Below are 20851 nucleotides of genomic sequence, written 5' to 3' on the forward strand. Positions count from 1 at the left end.
GCCATATCCTGTTTGATGACCAATGACACGGCGACCATACTGCGGACTGTACCCTTCCTCTTCCGTAGTACTTGTCATCCCCGGATGGACTCTGACTGGCCCTCCACGGGCCCATATTGTGTAGTGTGCTTGGCATTGCTCTGTGCCACTCCAGCTGCAAAACTGCACTGGATGTGCAATAAACATCCAGTAACACACTGCTGTGTTATGTCTTCCATCATTCATGTATGAATGTGTGGATGAATGTAGGGACAGTGATTTCCCTTGCGTCAATGATGCTCATCCTGTGGGATGCCAGTCAGACATTGTATATTGTGTTCCGGGTGCCGCGGACACTACAACAGGGACACACGCATCAGTCACTTCCATGTCCAGACTGAACCACGCCCAGAGCCCACGAGTCATTGTTGCAAGCCCTGCACTGGTCCGGCATACAGCAGGCCAGACCACTCCGCTTACACTCCGAGGGGGGCCCTCATTACTACCCATCGCAGGCGTACTCGGTGGTGGTGTGCAGCTCACTGGTCTAGTTGTCAGCATGTCACAGCCACTCCCTGAGGACAGGTTTGCACACACCACACCAATCCGGCACAGGCGTCACAGGCCATGTGACTCCGCCAACATAAGGGGCCGACGACGTCACATTCCCCTTTGCCGGTGGTGACTGGATGACGGATGCTCCGCAGTTCTCAATCATAAAGGGCCCATGAGTTGTTGCGCACAGGGTTAGTGGCACCCGAGGCCTTGCGGCCATCACGGGCCTACCACCACGTGGCGCTGACTGGGGTTGCACAGGGTTAGTGGCACCCAATGCTTTGCGGCCGGCACAGCCACCCCGCCACGGGGCGGTGACTTTGGGTGCACTGAGGTTGGGGGACCTTAAGTGCTGAGTGGGTGTGCAGCCTGCGATGATGCTCCATACCGGCGGTCCGGACCGCTCAGGTTTTGTGTGCCCTGCTGGACCACAGTGTAGGCCAGAGCCAGCGGGCAGCATGGGCCTAATGCCACGTGGTATCGCTTCTGGGATCCCAGAGTTAGTGGCACCTATTGTGCTGAGCGGGTGTGCAGTCTGCGATGAGGCCTGGTGCACTGGTATGTCCTCTGCCATGGAGTAATCAAGACCCAGCACCAAACGTGAGACCTGGTGGCCTGCGGAGCGGGGCTGCATGGTGTGGAGGGTGTGGTGTCTGCGGGCCCGAGCTTGTGGCTTGCAGCGGCATGTGGTGGGACCTCCTGTCTGCATGCCGGTGGCGGAAGGTGAGCAGTGAGGCCTGGGTGTGCATGGGCGGGCATGCTCCGATGGATGGCGGGAGGGGTTGGGGTGCCTCTGCCTGGGTGTGCATGGGCGGGCAGGCAATGTTGCCTTGTGTAATTGTGTGTACTGTGCCAATCATGTATCTGGACTCTGTTTCAGATGACGGGTCTATCTCAGATGTTTGACCTGGTGAACTGCAATGCATACCGGCAAGTGGTTGGATGAACACCGGTAGCAGCAGGTGAGCAGTGTGGCCTAGGTGCGCTGGGGCGGCACTCTCTCTCTCTCTCTCCCCCTCTCTTCTTATCTCTCTCTCCCCCTCTCTTTTTATCTCTCTCTCCCCCTCTCTTCTTCTCTCTCTCTCCCTCTCTTCTTATCTCTCTCTCCCCTTCTCTTCTTCTCCCTCTCTCTCCCCCTCTCTTCTTATCTCTCTCTCCCCCTCTCTACTTATCTCTCTCTTCCCCTTTCTTCTTATCTCTCTCTCCCCCTCTCTTCTTCTCTGTCTCTCTCTCTCCCCCTCTTCTTATCTCTCTCTCCCCCTCTCTTCTTCTCTCTCGCTCTCCCCCTCTCTTCTTATCTCTCTCTCCTCTCTTCTTCTCTCTCTCTCTCTCTCTCTCTCTGCCTCTCTTCTTCTCTCTCCCCTTCGTTCTCTCTCTGCCCTTTGATGTGCGCAGGACACACCTTCTCATCATGATTTTTGTCTTGCAGGCTGTGACCTACGGATTGTCCTGAGGGGAGCCGCCATGTGTCTTCATTTAGGTTCAGTGTTCATGTTAATGAAGTTTCATTTGTTGCTTCGAAAGTGAATGTGTGATGCTCATTTTTGTGATGACACATGCATGTCACCAGTTGTGATTGTGCGACATCATGCGGATTATTTTGTACATGTTTAGGTGTAGCTGATGTGGCATGTCTTTGGTCGGGGGTTGCCAGGAAGGGGGGAGGGGGGTCCTGGTGGTGGTGGCATGTTCAGTTGCCCGGGTGCATCTGTTGTTCATCAGGTGTGGTTGTGAGCTGGGGTCCCTTTTGTAGTGCAGGCTGCCGTCCGACTTTGCACCAGGTCAGAGCAGGTGTTATTTTCCTGCTGCTAACGCGCCTTATCGCCTGTTTTGTGTTCTTATCGCAGATCTGGCTGGTCGTTGAGAATGTTGTGGAGTGGTGTTGTTGCAGATTTTGGCACGTGAACGCCTACTCTGCATCTCATTAGCGATAGTTGCAGGGGTCATCTGTGGCGATGTTTTTTGCGGCTGATATCGTGGGTAAACTGGTGCTGTGGGATGGTAACACCTGCTTGTGATTGGGTCAATAAGCTTATTGCTACTTTGGCTGCTATAAAGTGCCGTTAACTTGGCGATAGATCCTTGTGAATATGCCCCTCAATTTCTAAAATAAATCAGTAGGCAAAACTGTAGTCTCAGCTAGCAGTGTACATAAACTTGTCCAGCTTCCAGGTGGTGTGAAGCTTGTGAACGTAAGATTTAGTGACTGTTTGCAGCAGTGGGTAATTGTGTTTGCTTATGTTATGTTATGTTATGACCCTTTCTGCTCTGAGCCCTGATGCCACTGAGAAAGTGCCATGCATTAAGTGCAAGCAGTCCCATCTATTCCCAGGATCTTTGCCTATAGCACCACTCTCTGCACCATCCCAATACTAGAATGCAGACACCTGCACCATCCCATGCCCACAGCCTCCCAACACCATCTACCTTAGATGACTGCATGGAGGGTTGCAGCCATTATGGCCAATGAGACATTTTCAGGCAGAACATCATTGTAGGTGCTAGCCGAGGAGGTTAAATAATATTGCCAACATTGCATAGGTAGAAGTAGCTCATCTTCAGAGGTGAATCTATAAATTCTTTGCCCCTAGTTACAGAAAAAAACTGATTATGAAACTGTGGTTTGTTCTAGGGCAACAAAAAAATCCTGTGAGATGACCATACTTTAGAGATATGGAGTGTGGTATAAGGGGTTAACCACACAGTTCCATTCTATTTTGTTTCCTCTTACATGGCTCATTAAAGCAGAGTATAGTCACACAAGAATGTTTGAAATGCCTAGCAATGGACAATTAGGACATGTTCAATGAGGTCATACAAAGAGCTATGAAAAATCAACACATACCTATGACCATCTAAATTGTTACGAACATCATTAGTGAGAGCTTGCAGATGATACATTTGAATTATCAGTCCTTGAATAGGAATGTATATGTGTGAGTGAGCCTGGGCACTTGTACAGCATTTTCTTCATAGGCTACTTATTTTGGTTGTTTTTCCTTGCTTCCTGGTACTCTGGTATTGTAAGCAAAGGCTGCAGGGGGCTGTGGTATTTAGGTGACTCTATATTCTTTATTTTTATGGTAGTCACTGCTTATCAATTTTGCATTGTATCAGGTCAGCGGGGAGTAGTGATTTTTTTCTGGCCAGCCAGATGACTGAGTCAGTTTATGCTCACCTCAGACGTCTGTTAAAATCTGCATATCATGTCACTGAATAGCCCTAGGAAAATGAAGCTTTAGGCGTTCTTAGGCATCTTGTCAACAGAAAAGCAAGTGTATGGGGTTGAGGATAGCCCATTTTAGACTCAGAGAGCAGTAGACAAGAGGTTAAACCGAGACCTGGGTAAAAGGGTGAGTTTTCAGGGATTTCCTAAATCTGGGAAATTTACTTTCATTTTTTTTTTTTTTAATTTTATTTTATTTGGGAATCACAGTTGCAGAAACATAATACAGTATCCAAAAAAAAAGGAAACAAATTCAGTACGTACAATATACAATATGATGTTATTTAAAAGAAAACACATAAAGACTTAGCTACATCCGATTTAAGCTTAATTATATACAATTTGTATTATCGATTTTTCCAATCCTCGATAGGTTTCCAAATTTCAGTACCCCGTATTTGTGCTTTAAAACCTTTACAGGCAAAAATCGCCATTTCCTGGTTAAATATCCCTAAAAGCCTAGAGAGCCAAATCTGAAAATTAGGAGGGTCGATGTCTTTCCAGCGGGTAGTGATTATTAATCTATACACTGATGTACCAAGAAAAAGAGAGGTTTCTTCTGCTTTAGTATGGTTCGTGGGTGGGACTCTGAGTCGGGGGAGGGAGGGGAGGGAGCTAAAAAAATGTAAAAAAAAATTTGGTGGACACAGTTGCAAATATGATAATAACAATAGAAAAAGTGCTATTATAATTAAGGATGTTAGGATTTTTCTTATTTTTGGGATAAGTAGACTTGGCTCGAAACTCAATTACAATGTATTATGGCGAAAATAAAACTATGTTCATGGAACGTGGCGGGGCTAAACAATAGAAAAAAAAGGGATGAAATGTGGGGGTTAATAAGATCCAACTCATTAGACATAATCTGTCTCCAGGAGACCCATATACCTTGGGCAGAGCGAGAAGTATTAAAGGCTCCGGGGTATAACCTATTAGTCTGTACTAGCCAAACTACAAGGACAAGGGGGGTCGCCATTTTAGCAAGAACCTATTTGGGAGAGTATACACGCAAATTGGCAGACCCTTTAGGTAGATGGGCAATCGTCGAACTCAAAAGTGGAATGACAATATGCTCTATTTATGCTTCTAACTACGACGATCCCACAATGTTTAATGACCTTGAGATTGAACTCTCAAGTTGGCCCAAGGAGCTGATTTTCTGTGGAGACTTCAACATTTCTTTCCCTGGAAAAAATACATTATCGACACAAAATCAATTAACATATGCTGGCTACAAGCCAAGGGTATTTAATGCGGTGGTCCAACTAAAAGAGAGCCTAGGCCTTGTAGATTTATGGGATTTGAAGCCGGGATTAGACCCTGGATATACATATTTTTCTCATCCTCACCAGAAATACGTTCGCATTGATTATATCTGGATTTCAAAAACTCATGCGAACACTGCACAAATTAGTAAAGTACCAAAAACTATTTCGGATCATAACCCTCTGATACTTACTGTTTATATAAATAACATCTATAGACCCCGCTCAAATTGGTCTTTTGACAGGAAGCTACTGGTAAACAACGATTATGTAGCTTATATGAAAAACTGGGCGCAGAGATTTATTGAAGATAATCGGTATAGCACATCTAGAGGTATGGTGTGGGATTGTTTCAAGGCTGCAATACGGGGAGAGACAATTAGTTATGTAGCCAGACAGAAAAAAGAGGAGGTCAGTTATAATGATTTACAACTACAAAAATTAGCAGAAATAGAAGAGAAACATATTAACATTATTGCTCAAGGTATTGATGGTGGTCCAACTATAAGGGAAATGGCGATACTTAAAGCTGAGATTAATACCAAACTTACCCAAAGGCAGGCTCAGCTATATCACTCAAATCGAAATAAGATCTATGAAACAGGGGAGAGGGTCGGAAAGCAGTTGGCACTTCGAACTCGTCAGACTCAATCTATTAATTTCATTGCATGTATCGAACATGAAGGCCAAAAATACACTACGCCAGAATCGATTCTAGAAGTTTTCCAAAAATACTATGATAAACTATATACAAATGAGGATTCTTTGAACCTCCACACAATTAAAGAAACCTTATCTAGATGGGCAATTGAGCAAGAAATCGGACCAGCTATAGATAATATCACGAGGCTTGAATTAGACCAAGATATAACGCAAATTGAATTGGAAATTGCCCTAGCAGAACTTGCAACGGGAAAGGCAGCTGGCCCGGACAAAATACCCCTTGAGTTCTATAAAGTTATGGGCAATAGTATAATGCCTCTATTACTCGATTTATTTATCGGAACTCAGGTAAGCGGAACTCCACCCAGATCCTGGCAAGAAACGAATATAGTAGTCTTTCCAAAAAAAGACAAACCGGCCCATCTTCCCTCATCGTATCGACTTATCTCCCTTATAAATTCAGATTCGAAACTTTATTCTAAGATCTGGGCTAATCGGCTTAGGGGGGTCGTCGAACGCTTGGTCTCCCCGTGGCAACACGGCTTTATTCCGGACAAAGGTACCACAGATCACACCCGACGTGCTATTACGATATTCAATGCCGCAAATGCTACGGGAGATCAGGTATCGATGATCCTCCTAGATGCCGAAAAAGCCTTCGATAGGGTATCATGGGCTTTCTTGTGGGCCATATTAGAACAAACAAACATTGGACCATGCTTTATGAAAGCTATTAAGGCAATGTATGTTTCACCTAGAGCAAGGATAGTGGCAATGGGGCAAGAATCAAGATTCTTTGCAATATCTCGCGGGACTAGGCAGGGGTGCCCATGCTCACCAATCCTCTTTGCCCTCTATATAAACCCTCTTATCTTGAAATTGCTAAAATCAGAAGCTATCAAACCGGTAATATTGGGCCAACATCATACAAAAATACTAGCTTATGCTGATGATGTTGCAGTATTGACACCACAACCAGCTGAGGCCATACTGGCAATAGAACATATCACTCAAATATTCGGTAAAATATCTGGTTACTCCTTAAACAGGGATAAAACGATGGTTATATGTACAAATAATGTTAATTTTTCTGATTATAGAAGGGTCGACTCGGCTGTTTATCTAGGAGTTCGAATTACCGCTAAAATAGACGAGATAATAAAGATTAATTACGAACCCTTATTGCAGAAAATAAAGATAGATCTGAAAAGGATCGATGTACTACATTTATCGATTATAGGAAGGGGTAATTACCTTAAAATGAATATTCTGCCACGGATCCTCTTCCTTTTTCGTGCGGTCCCTCTTTTAGTTGATGACATAATTTTAAGGGGCTTCGAATCCCATCTGGGTAAATTCATGTGGGGCTACGGGAAGATCAGGAGATCTACTAGGAAACTTTCCCTACCGGTTATCAGAGGAGGGTTAGCAATTCCGGATTTGAGCTTATACCTATGGGCTGCACTTCTCCAACAGATGAAGCCACTTTTTGAGATAAGACCAACTGAAAATGAAGGAGTGACAAATTATATACCTTCAATATTTGAATTATCTATTGGAGAAAGGGCTAAGGGCTTGTTAGTGAAACAGATTGAACCATCCTACTTTAAGAAAGTGAAATTTAAGGTTATAAAAAATGCCTGGTTTTTATGGAGAAAAATTATGAGATACATGAAAATACCAAAATATAATAGGTACATTTCCTTATGGCACTCATCATTATTACCATCTCATATGTATGATACTATCTCTAGACTCTGGGAAAATTTAGGAATATTAACGATAGGAGATTTTTTACTCACCCCACATGGGCCTAGATTTCAACAACTACAATCTAAATTTTCGATCCCAATGAATAGTATATTTAAATTCATACAAATTAACTCAATATTAAATTTGAAAGCCGCTGATATATCTCTGGATAATATCGCTTTAATTGACTGCATGCTGAGATCTAAGTCAAAGATTGGCAACTTGTATGAAATTTTAATAGAAAACAGACAAGATGACCTGGAATCCATCGAAGTTGGTTGGGCTCGGAAACTAAATAATCCAAATGTTGATATTGATTCATCTCTGTACTTATCGACCCAGGTGTTTATGGCATCTAATCTGAAGGCTCAACTTTATAAAACCATCTTTGACTTATATTTTACTCCGGCCAAACTTCACTCCTGGGGAAAAAGGCCTACATCAGATTGTCCAAGGTGTGGCAGAACAGCAGCTAATCTAATACACATGTTATATGAATGTGATAAATTAACGACGTTGCGTGCAATGATTGCTGACTTTTGGCAGGAAGTGTTTGAGCACCCTGTAGCGGAATCACCTACATTATATATATTGGGTAAAGATAACACACTAAACCATACTAAAGGGAAATTTACTTTCAAATCTCAGATCTGGATGGGAGAATTTTCAAAGGGAGTGGCCATGAACATGGACACATCTGCCAAAATTCGTATATTAAACTGCCAAGTCGTTAGTAGGTGGGTCTTATAGAGGCTTCACTAAAATCACCAGAACTAATTAGCAAATAGAAGTGAAAAACAGAGATTTTGTCTAAGACATCAACAATATCATTGTCAGACAACTCTTGCATAGCAGTGAAACACTATCATTGGGTATCCAAGTGTAGATTTAAAGGGTGCATTGATTCAGATGAAAATTTAAAAAGTAAGGGTTTCATAACTCCTGAAACTCAAACAAAGTTCCATGTTAAGGTATACAAAGAATAAGGAAGACGAGGCCGATGTATGTGGACCTGTATACTAAGGAAGATGATTAAAATAAGCTGGAGGAAGACAAATTAAGATGCCAATCAAAGTTAGGATCATAAAATGTGAAGTGAAGGCCTAAATTTGTACTGAAACAGCTTTTAAAGAAGTCTATATCCCCTATCAGTTTGGCGAGAGACGCTGCCTCAAGTCAGTCCAGGTCCAGTAATGAGGCGGTCAGTGGGAGTGCCTTGGGGAATAAACCACAGCCTTATTTAACTTGGAATATCCCTCATGGGATTAGAAGGCTGATACTCCTACTGAGGTTTAATTTGCTGCCTCTAAGAGAAGTTACTGGTATCTGGGATAAAACACCAAGAGAGAAGAAAATTTGCGAAATGTGCCAGTTGCAAATCCCAGATCTAAATGCCAGTTTTTATCAAATTTAATATTCACTCTGCCCAGGAGGCACGATCTTAGGTTTTGTTCCCTCCGAATGAAATGGTTTGTTTTAAGATATATCAATTTTTTAAAACATTTCTGTCTAATTACTACGACATTTTTTAACAGTAATCCTATTTTTATGACATAATATCTATTGGTTGGATATTTGATTGCTTCATGTACTTTTAGCACTATTTGCACATTTCTCAGTATGGTTGATATAAGAATTTTTACAGCAATGTACATGGAAGAATTTTGTATTATATGTAAAGTTTGTCTTTTTTAATCTGTTGGTGTGTTTTTGTGGACCTCCGTAGGAGTTCCATAACAAAATAAATAAATACATTGGAATTGGACATTGAAATTGGAGGAAGACAAATTAAGATGCCAAGCAGAGTTAGGATCATAAAATGTGAAGTGAAGAAGGGAGTTTGGGTCATAGTACTCAAACATACTGGTGAGGCAAATATTTTTAGTGTGTTTATGAAACCAAAAAGGGTGGTGAAGAGAAATGTGTATTAACTGAGGCTTAGAAGTGTGTGGAACAAGTCTTCGGTGTACAGGGTGGGTGGAATTCTACAAAACTGGAATTGGTTCTAAGAGGGATGACAATGAGGGCCAATGAACTGTGAGGGATGGCAATGATGCTTTTGAAACAGGACAGAAAGAAAGCAATAGCATGTGTGGCAATGGTAATGGTTATGAAATAAACCAAACAGAAGGCTCCTTGCTGATTACAAAAAATATGATGATTGATGTATAGATATGGAATGTCTTACTTTTTGTTTGTGTATATTCATTCTGCTTTTTCAACTTACCTTCTTCTACTGTGAGGTTAAGTCGTTTCTGTATTTCTTGCACAGTAGTCTCCTGAAAAATATATTTTCCATTATGTTAGTATTCCATTTATTACCTTACTAACAAAGTTCTAACAAGCAGCATGTTTACTTACACTAATATTACATTGGCAGCCTGATGTATTTGCTGGAATTTGATTTGGAAAAGGACAAGAAGAAGGCCCTGACTCCTCTTTTGGGAGCAAGGGGTTATAGAAGGGTTTCTTTAAAAGGTGGTTTAGGCTGCCATGGGTTCCATTGTTGGGAGCAGGTATAATCTTCAGCAGATCTGTTAACAATGTAAAAAGAATAATGAAATGCATTTACAGAAAAGTAAAACCATAAATCACAAAAACACTCCTTCATTTTGGTGGTAGATCACCATTCCATGTAATACAAGATACAGCTCTTACGGAAATGCCTCTGTGCTCGTCACAACCACTAACATCCTCGATATTAGTAATAAATGTGGGTCTCCTTTAGAAAGAGCAAAACTGAATATCCTCCAATTTCTGAATGAAACTCTAAATTTGGAGTGGAATCCCACTGCAGTGGTGTCACCCTCTTTGTTTACTGTATCAAAAGTGAATACTACCCTACTTTTCATTGTGGGTGTAATAAATAAAATTAAGGCCCTCGTTCTACAGTGAGGGTTGCAAGGAATCTGTCTGGAGTTTGTCACAGGTGCATACAGGAGCCTGAGCCAGCCATCAGACACATTGTCAGGGGCTGGCATAGTGCCAGCCCTGGGTTCAAGGGTATTACATGCCTCACTACATTAGGGGCACTGTATTTACAGGCGTGCAAATTATTTTTTACTTTGATTGAGCCAAACTGTTATGAAACTCAAGTACCTTTAGATTAACTGGAACGTACTTATTTCAGAGTGACCGGGTGGCACACAGGTCACATTTTCAAATGTGGTGCATTGGATTCTAATTAATTATGTCCAGATGATGGCCTCCTGATTTTCCTAGCACCCTAACGTGCGCGAGCGTAATTCTGATTGGTGGTTACATGTTAGTCAAAGTTCGAATCGGTCGAAATCAGGAAGTGTCGGACGCCATTTTGTTTGTTTTCAGTGCGAGAGTGAAAAAGGAAGGTGGCGAACGTGAAAAGGGGGCAGGGTAGAGAGTTCCTGACCCCCTAGCCTTTGTCAGGGGGTCCCTGAAGGACAGTGAAAAACCAAAAAAAAAAAAATTTACATTTTTTTTTAATACGTAGTTTATTGTAAAATAAGTATATAAAAAATAAGAATACATACATAACTTAGCATTTAAAAAATCTTTGAAATTCACTGAAAAAACCATAGGTTTCACACACGTTATAGTTAGGAATTAGCATTTAAAAAACCTTGCAAATTCACTTAAAAAACCATAGGTTTCACAAATGTTATAGTTAGGTGGATATTTCACTCGTAAAAAAACAATGAAATTCCCCCGTTATAGTTAGTTCAGATAACTATAACTTGCGCGGCCGCCACTCTATCACAAGGATGATGTAATCAGTGATGTCATGAGTGATGCCACTGACCATGTCATGAGTGATGTAATATGTGACGTCATCAGCAGTGGATTGCGGTCGCAGCCATGATGCGTTTCGGCCTTTGCAGGCCTTGATTACATGACGCGTCTACGAACCATCCTCATTTTAAAGTGACATGTGCATTAACAATAAAGAAGAAAGACTTCCGTCGTGTACATTCATCTCATTACCCAATGCAGCATATTTGCATTTTTGCAGTTTCGCATTTTTGTTTCTGGCTAAATTCATAACCCCTGAGTATACTGAATATATATACAATATCTGTACAAAAACATTTCTAGGTTGTAAGCGGTCGTTCATTACAGCCGTATGCGCATAAAAACACTTAAAACCTAATAAAAAGCATTTTACAATTTCTACATGCGATTTACAAAACGTATTTGTTCTGGGTTCCCGTGTTTTAAACATTATTTTGTCTTTGTTAGCTGCTCACCGACTTGGTTTGTATAAATGCCAGAATTGCAATGTTTTACTAATACAGCCCCAGTGAGCTAGTATAGTCTGCTAAAATGTAAAGTGCATGGTATGATAAAGTGCATAGTGCTAAAGTGCAATACACCAACTCCTGGTGTACCATAAAGTGCACAGTAGCCTATAAGTGCCCATGTGAATTACTATTTCTAATATTGTTCGAAAGAAAAACAGAGGTTACATACAGGGGAGATAGAGTGCAGCTGCCTAATATACAGTGTGCAAATTTGCATATGAACAATTACGGGATTGATATTAATTTATACATGATAGCTGTTATAAACATGTGTAAAGATCTTTGCTGGTGTTTAACCCCTCTGGGTTTTTGGTATCGAGCTCAAGTATGTATTTGGTCTCCAGTCTTCTTAGAACTGCCTCCCTATTGACACCTCGTCTCATTTGTGGGACTGAGCCCACCACATAGTACTTTAAATGTTCTAGATTGTTACTGTGGACTTCTCTGAAATGGCAGGCCACCGGATATGTAGGATCTGAATTTGTGATGGCTCTTAAGTGCTGGAGAATCCTCTTGTAAACCTGTAGTTTTATGCTGCCTACTTAACGAAGTTCACAAGAGCACTCCAGAACATCGATGGCAAATTCTGTTTTACACTTGAGAAGTTTCAGAATTTTTATTAGTTTTTCTTTAAATGGCGTGGAGTAGGAGGTTTTGTTTATGCCGAACCTACACGCGTGGCATGTGGAACATCTAATGAAACCTTTCCCCTTAGAGAGCCAGTTGGAACTTGTTGTGACTTCTGGACAACTACTTACTGGGAAGTCACTTGTGGATGTTATATTTGGATTTGTTGGAAGTTTATCACCCACAATAGGATCATTTAACACTATATGCCAGTTTCTCCTAATTATGCTTCCACTGTTTGTTATAGGTCAGGATTAGCCTCATGTTCGCTGCATCTGGAATTGAGTGATTAGTTTGTGGTATTTTAGTCTTTCTGTCTGTTGTCTTAAACAATAAGTCAGTTCTACAAAGTTTCCTTGTTTTGAAAATGGCTGTGTTGATGGGTGTTCTCAGGGTATCCTCTGGCTAAAAATCGTGCTTTACTTTCTGCCTGTGCGCTAATTAGATCTACCTCTCTACTATATATCCTTCTCATCCTAAGCATTTCGCCATAAGGAATACTGTATATGGTGTGTTTAGGATGGAAGCTTGTCGCGTGCAGGATCGTATTGTCAGCTGTTTGTTTGCGGTGTAGTCTGGTCTCTAAACGGTTATTAACTATGAAGACTTCCACATCCAAAAAGCAGACTGATATTTCACTTAAGTTGTGTGTGAAGTGCAGGTTGATATTGTTGTTGTTAATACTGGTAACAAACTCTTCTGCGCTTTGACTACTGCCTTTCCAGATTACAAAAAAGTCATTTATATACCTTATCCATTTAACTACATGAGCTTCCAGTGTATTTGAGTAAGTGGTATTTAGGATCATCTCCTCCCACCACCCCATGTGGAGGCAAGCATAGCTTGGAGAAAAGCTGGCCCCCATTGCAACCCCTCTAGCCTGCTGGTATACTTGTTGTTGTAACATGAAAAAGTTGTTATTCAAACAAAATTTCGTCATACTAGTCAACATTTTGTTATGTTGGTAAAAACCTATTGCTCTAGTACCCAAAGAGTGTTCCATAGCTCTAATCCCATCCTTATGATGTTTGCTGGTATACTGATTAGACACATCTAATGTCATTAGTAAGTAGTCCTCTTTCCACTGACAATTATGGATGTGTTTTAAAAAATCCGTAGTATCTTGTATTAAGGATGGTAGGGCCCGTACATGTTCCTGTTACAAAAAAATCAATATAAATTGAAGTATTTTCCAGGAGGCTTTGTTTTGCCGAAATAATCGGTCTTCCAGGGGGGGGTTTAAGCATGTCTTTGTGCATCTTTGCGATAAAGTATATGACTTGCATTGTCGGATGGTCGTTCTTTAAGAATTTATATTCATCTTGATTTAGCAGTCCTGCACTTTTCCAGGCCAAGAGCATCAAGAAAAAATCATTTTTGACAACATTAGTGACTTGTTTGTTGCTTAGTCTGTAGCAGTCCAGATCATTTAACGTCTGCATTGCTTCTTCTTTATATTGGGCTCTGGGCCATATCACTATATTTCCTCCTTTATCGGAATTTCTCATGACGATCTGGTCATTGTCTTGGAGCTTCTTGATAAGTTGGCGATATTTGTATTGCTGTCCATTTTGATGTTTAAGGACTGCTTATGTCTTATAATTAAGTTTCTTTATTTGTGATGTAATCAGCTCATTAAATGTATCTATTGCATCCCTAGGCAAAATCGGTTGGAAAGTCGATTTAGGTTTCAATCCTGTATTGATAGTTTCAAAGACATTTATTTGCTGTTGTCCATTACTGACTGCGTGGACACCGATAGATCTTGTGTAGACTCTTCATTCTGTAGTTTCCGGTAGATTGCATATCAGGTTAACATCTGATGCTGACATAATGCTGGGACTTATAGGAGAAGCCTCTCCTGTTGCTTGTATTATCGTTTTGGTTTTCCTTAGGAGGTGAAACGTCTTCAATTTTAACTTACGGATGAATATATAGATGTCTACTCTTGTTTGTGAGTAGTCAAAATTGCGCTCCAAACAAAATGACAGTCCCAGGGAAAGTAATTGGGATTCTGCATTGTCAAGAGTGATTTGAGACAGGTTGATTAGTGTGTTGGTTTTTTCAGTGCAGTGATTTACTTTCGATTCCAATTCCTGTTGGCCGCCTTTCTGTTTGTTTGTGTTCTCACTTTGGCGTGCAAAAAAGAGAGGTTGCCCCCAAACGAAGTGCACTCTCAGCAGATTTATTTCTAGAAAAAGCTTCATAGAATCCCATGCAAACAGCAGACCAGTGCCGACACGTTTCGGGCTTCGCGCCCCTTGTCAGAGGCATCCCCTTTTTTATATCCATCTCACTCAGGTGAGTAAGCTAATTGTGCTGAGAATTCTGGGATCTGTAATCTGAAATACATCGGCACTGGACTGCTGTGTGCATGGGATTCTATGGAGTTTTTTTCTAGTAATTAATCTGCAGAGAGTGCACTTTGTTTGGGGGCAACCTTTCTTTTTTATATATATACATATTATAAAATTACGCATATTTTTCTACATACATGTTTTTTTACTTCACAAAATATCACTGTGTGATCACTTGAACACTGAGCACAATGGCTTTAGCTCTCTATCGTCCTGCATATATTCATTAAATTATTGTCCATTGGTAGTAGAGACTGTGGATTAATGCTACTATTGAGATAATGTTACATATCTCAGACACATCTACATTTATCAATGATACCAGTGTGAGCCATTGTTACATGCACACATGAAAGCCCTTGCTTCTGCTTAGTTGACGGAGCAGTTCCTGTTCTGGATACAGGGTAATAACGTGGCATTTTCCAGCATGTGACAGTGAGAGAAGAATTTGAGTTTCACAGAGTCCAGCAATGAAAGATCAAGTATGCTCTTGCCCTTGTAACAAGGTAAAATAATAGGAACTATTTTTAGTGGGATAAGCAAAAGGGTGTTATCTGAAATCTAGTATGGATACCTTTCAGAGAGTACGTAACTTAGAGTTATCCCACAAAAATGATGTTTTTTTAAGATACACGTGCCTGCTGAACGTTGTAGGTACTATAAATTTGGTCTTATCTACACCACATTGTAGTTTTCCATTCCTGTTATGACATTTCCTATCTTCATCACTAGGTGCCTGCTGGTGAGAAATAAAGAGAACCAGTTCATGACAGAAGAACACGTGATGCTCCTGATTTAAATGTAACCTGCAGTGATGTATTTGTATGGAAAGCGACTGGTAAGGCTAGGAGAACAAGTCATCAGGAGTCTCCTTTCGTCCAAGATGTACTGCACGTCATCTAGAAATTTAGTGGGGTTACATCAGTGGTGAAGCCGGCGCCGGATTGTGATTTATGGAAGTGTTGTATGAACACGTTCAGTTGATTGTTAACACATCTCACAATAACTTTCATGCTTAAAGTAGTTTAGAAACTGAGCAGAAGTTGGACAGCAGATCAGGGACAATTTTTATTTTTTAGATTGTGGGTGATTGGAAGATCTTCAAAAAGTCTGGAAAGTATCCTTGAGAGAAGGAGCACATATCAAGCCACAGCAGATGTACTCAAAGTGTTGTGTTTAACGCTGTTACCAGGTACATAGTTAAGGTGCATTGTCCATTCGATGTTCCTAAAGATGATGAATAAGACTTCCTTTTGGATAGGTATGTTGAAAGGTGGCCCAGGTATTTGCTGCTTTTAGAGAAGTTTTGTTAGCTGAAGAGCTGGGTTTGATTTGATTCCTAGCTCAGGATACTTTTCCAGGAAAGAAGTAGACGTGATTCTCACATTTGGGATGACAGATTAGATTTATAAGCAAGGAAGTGCTTGATTTGATGTCCCAAAAAAGGGATCCGATATCATTGGGTAAGGTGTTGATTTGTTCCTAAATGAAGCCAGATTTGGCTATTAAGATTGACTGTATGTATTCTTTTTTTTTTTTTTAGCTTAGTGAATCTTGGAAGATTTAGTTTTCTGCCATTTATTTTCAGTGTTTCTGATTACTGATCACATTAACTTTCCCATTTCCTAGACAATGATGCACATATTAGGAGAGATGTGAATGATTATGGGATTTGGGAAATGATAGGACCTATCAAATGGGATGGAAAAAAGTGGTGTTGACACTGATGAAATATGAGTCTTTGTATTTAGTACAGGCAAGAGTCTTGGTGTAGGTGTGGAGTAGCGCTTGGTTCTCATGTATAGAGAAGGGTGTGCATTTTCGGTGGCGTCAATCAAAATAGATATATTAGAGGAAGACATTTTTGATGGACGATATGAGAGTAGATGTTAGAAAGCCAGTAAAATGGTCAGTCTATTTCCTTTGAGCTTAGGGGAAATGCTAGGTGGTTTCAGGAAGGATGTTGTTAGGGTAGTTCTTAGTGTGTCAATGTCACTTCGCGTGTTAATGTTCATGATTCAGTGTGACTTGGCTGTTTTCATATTCATGGACATAGCGTGGTTATGGATGGATTATAGATCATCCTCAATAAAGGTGCATTTCTTAGAATACATTTGTCCAGGGAGGAAGCTACCTACCCAGCATATAGCTGGTACAGTTTCCTGTACTCTTATTTCTTGATTTAGAGGTTGACTGGTGCAAAGACTGCTGCTGTCACAGACAGAAATCCCACCTCCTTAATGATTGGTGGTGCATAATCTGCTAAATAGATATACATCACTGCCAATGTGCAACTGAAATAGTGCCAGTAAACTCATGCAAAATCAATTTGAGTTAATGCCATACAACAATGCAAAACCACAAGGGAATGGAAAGAATGCTTAAATTAATCTCAGCCACTGGCAATCGCACAATGCCTCGTTACAGACCACTGCGTTTTTGCACACTGTGTCATTCTGGACAAAGTCCTGCGTATGCAACTCAGACTTGGTCCTGCTCCCATAGTAACAGTCCATCCATAACTGGCAGATCTGGTCCCCCTTGGAATTTGCCAGGAGTTGCTTGATTTTTGCTTCTGGATGAGGCCTTGCCTGGCAGTTTGGTACAAACTGTTCCCATGAGAAGCAGGGTCACTATTGATTTGCAGTGGGTGAAAAACTATGGGTTGTAATGCTACCCCAAATGATTACCAGTGGGTAGACTATTTGTAAGCCTTTTTCCGATCACCTTTTGTGTGATTGATTAATACCCTAAGTACCCAACGGTATGTCCAGATGTGGGTCCATTAACCACTATGCCATAGGATCTAAGCTAAACTTTACTGATGAGGACTAATAAGACCAAAACCAGCCTGGTGTTGCTTGTTTTTGCTTCAAAAGGGGCTCTCACCTGGCAGTTCTGGTGGACTGTTCTAAAGAGTAGCAGAGTCAATACTGATTTGCATAAGGTGGGCCTTTGTCTAAAGTGGCACAGAGAGTGAAACACGATGGGCTGAAATGCTAACTTGAGGGATTGCCAGTGGTTAGACCAGCATTCCTCCCATGACCTTTCATGTGATTGATGTTATACCCTCATTGGCCAAGGGTATGCCTAGACTGGTTCCCGTGCTTAGTGAGCCTTAGGATCTGAGTTTACCTCACTCAAGAGGCTGTAACCAGTCTGGGTTTGCTTCTTTTTTCCTTCTGGAGGGATTCACATGGCAATTCAGGATAGACTGTTCCTATGGGAGGAACAGTGTCAGTACTGATGTTCATAAGGTGGACAATTGTCCAGAGTTGCAGAGTGGGGGATAAAACAATGGGTTGGAATACTAGAAATATGGACTGCCAGTGGCTAGACTATTTGTAAGCATTCCTCCAATAATCTTTAATAAGATTGAAGTAACATCCTATTGTCCAAGGGAATGCCCAGACAGGGGTCCTTGCTCAGAGTGATGCGACCCATGCTATACGTCACTGACAACTTAGGCCAAAGTGGGTATGGAATTGCTAATTTTTTTCTTCTGGAGGTGGCCTCACCTGGCAGTTCAGGATGGACTGTTCCTATCAGGAGGTAGGTCAGTCCTGATATAGGTGAAAATCAGTAGTAGGTTTGAATACTACCATGAGCACTTGCCAGGTTAAAAAATGTGCAAGCATTCCTCCCATCAACTTGTTTGTGATTGATGTAATGACCTACATGACCAAGGGTGTGGCCAGATGTGTGCTTCCTGCTTACTGTGCCATAGAATCCAAGCTATGCTAATTGAGGAGGTCTAACATTGTCAAAACCAGTCTGAGGTTGCTTTTTCTTTGCTACTGACAGGTGCCTTACTTTGCAATTTGGGATGGACTGGTCCCATGAGGAGAAGGGTCAGTACTGATTTGCATAAGGGAGGCCTTTGTCCAGAGTCGTGCAGTGGGCAAAAACTGTGGGTTGGAATGCTACCTTGAGTGATTGCTAGTTGTTAGACTATTTGTAAGCATTCTTCCTATACACTTTTGTTTGATGCATTTAACACCCTACATTGCAAAGGGTTACCCAGACCTCGGTCCCTTACTCACTGGGCCAAGCTATACCTCGTTAATGCCTGGCTGTTTGGAATAGACTATTCCTATGAGGAGCAGATTCAGTAGGCTGGAATTCCTCCCATTTCCTATTGTGTGACTGGTGTAATGGCTTCAGTGACCCAGTGTATGCCCAACTGTGGGTCCCTTGCTCTCTGTGCCATAGGATCCAAGCTATACCTTAATGACGAGGCCTAACAAAGGTGAGACTGGTCTGTGGTTGCTTGCTTTTTCCTTCGGGGGGGGTCTCGTCTGGCACTTCAGGATGGACTGTTCCCATGAAGCACACAGTCAGCTTTGATGTGCTTAATGCAGGCAATAGTCTAGAGTGCTCACGGCTGCCGCTGTGACAAGGTGACCACAAATCCCAGGCTGCTTTGCCCCTGGATAGATGAGAGGGGCCTCATAAAGGTCAGCAGTTAGCCCCGCAGCGCAGGATGCATGCAGGACGCACCCAAGTGATGCCCGGGTAACGACCTGGCCAAGAAGGGCCTGTTTTAGCCCTGAGCCAGAACGAGGCAGGGCCACCCCTCTGAAGCCTAGCACCGTTTGGCATTTTGTATCTACTTAGTTTGCTGGATTTGGGACCTGCCAAGTTCTGTGAGCACAACGGGATGCTAAGCATTCTTATACTAAGAGTAGGGATGTTACTCAACATACTGTTGAAGAAAGGTCCACTAGAATATATAACAAATAGTTATTAGGTCGACCTAACTGGCCGAGCTGGCCTAACCTGCTGGAAATGGTGACATTAACTGCAAAATAATGGGGAAAAGGAAAGCTTGTGGTACCATGCAGGGAACAGTAAACAGCAAAGGGGCTGTCCGACATGCTGCAGTAAATTGCACTATAGATGAAAAAGGCAATCTCATTGAAGAGGTCGAAACTACCCTAACAAGGGATAAATGATGGATTGTCCTGATTCAAGCCTGAAAATTTCATAAATGTTCAAAAAGGGGTGTAAAACTATCCCTTCCAACACATCTGTGCAGACCTCTAAAAATACTCGGACAACTAAAGAGGGGTGAGATGCTGATGCTAATAATAAGGGAACCCAGACTGTTGGCATAGGGAATGATGTGAAACAAACTCATGGTAGCCCTGCCAAATGCATTGCTAATAATACTATTTTTATACTTGAAGTACCCTGCTCGAATTGTTATAGCCCCCTTACTGGTGGAGGGACTTTGTTCTCGCTCTTTAGAGACACATGGGAAGGTATATTACCGAATACATTGAAGGAGTGTGATTCCAGCAAGAACTTTAAAGAATTTAGAGATCTTATTGCGTAGAAGCGGGAGAAATACATTATCTATGAACACAAGTCGCTCAATTATTGAACAAGACTGAGAGGATGGGGTTGGCTCAAATGTATGAGATTAATGAAGCCTGTAAGGGAATAAAAGGCTAGGAAGAAGGACGTAGAAACAAGGGAGAGGAGTGAGCATGTATGCGAACACCGGATTATTGAAGGAACACAATCTGAATAAGGGTGCTGCAACCTCATGTGATACCAAATCGGAGGGTATTCGACAGAGCAAGGACCTTATGTACCCCTCTAACACAAGGTTCTCCAAAGCTGGTCCCAGAGGGCTGGATTCATGCCAGATTTTTAGTATAGATCTATTTAGATAAATGTAGTCATCTTACATATCTGGCATATCCCCCATTTAGATAAATGTGGTTATCCTAAATATCTGCCATGGATACGGCCCTCCAGGACTGACTCTGGAAAACCCTGCTCTAGCGGATCGTACAGGTGCCCACAGTATGCCCCAATGCAAAGATGGAACCAGGAAGATAATTATAGAAGTATAACCCGACCTTTACACCTCAATTTGTGTGTAAGTGGGGGGGTATTTGGAAGACCTGCCAAAACTGGAAACTAGACCATCAAGGATGGGGGGAGTCTGTGCAGTGAGACTAGACTACATGAAAAAGCTTTCAAGAAACTATACATGTTTAATGTCTCCAGGCTACTTATGGGAGCCAAGGAGGATAGTAAGTCACTTCAAAATAAAGTAATACACTAGATAAGGAATTATAGGCACTGTTATTCCCTGATTAGATCAGATTTATTAGGGGTGAAGCGTTGTCCCTCTCA

At 41.7% G+C, this 20851-nt stretch overlaps 1 protein-coding gene across 8 annotated transcripts in view; it reads right to left on the reverse strand.

Moving 5' to 3' along the window:
- The window catches only part of ENPP3 (ectonucleotide pyrophosphatase/phosphodiesterase 3), a 783610-nt gene that overhangs the window by 230775 nt on the left and 531984 nt on the right, over positions 1-20851 (reverse strand). For all 8 annotated transcript variants that reach the window (XM_085611575.1, XM_085611577.1, XM_085611569.1 and 5 more), the window contains exons 19-20: positions 9802-9974; positions 9668-9719 (exon numbers count right to left, since the gene is read on the reverse strand). In XM_085611575.1, the coding sequence (XP_085467701.1) occupies positions 9668-9719; positions 9802-9974 (225 nt within the window). The remainder of the gene's footprint in view (positions 1-9667; positions 9720-9801; positions 9975-20851) is intronic.

The sequence above is a fragment of the Triturus cristatus genome, chromosome 6, assembly GCF_964204655.1.
Source record: "Triturus cristatus chromosome 6, aTriCri1.1, whole genome shotgun sequence".
Classification (NCBI taxonomy): Eukaryota; Metazoa; Chordata; class Amphibia; order Caudata; family Salamandridae; genus Triturus; species Triturus cristatus.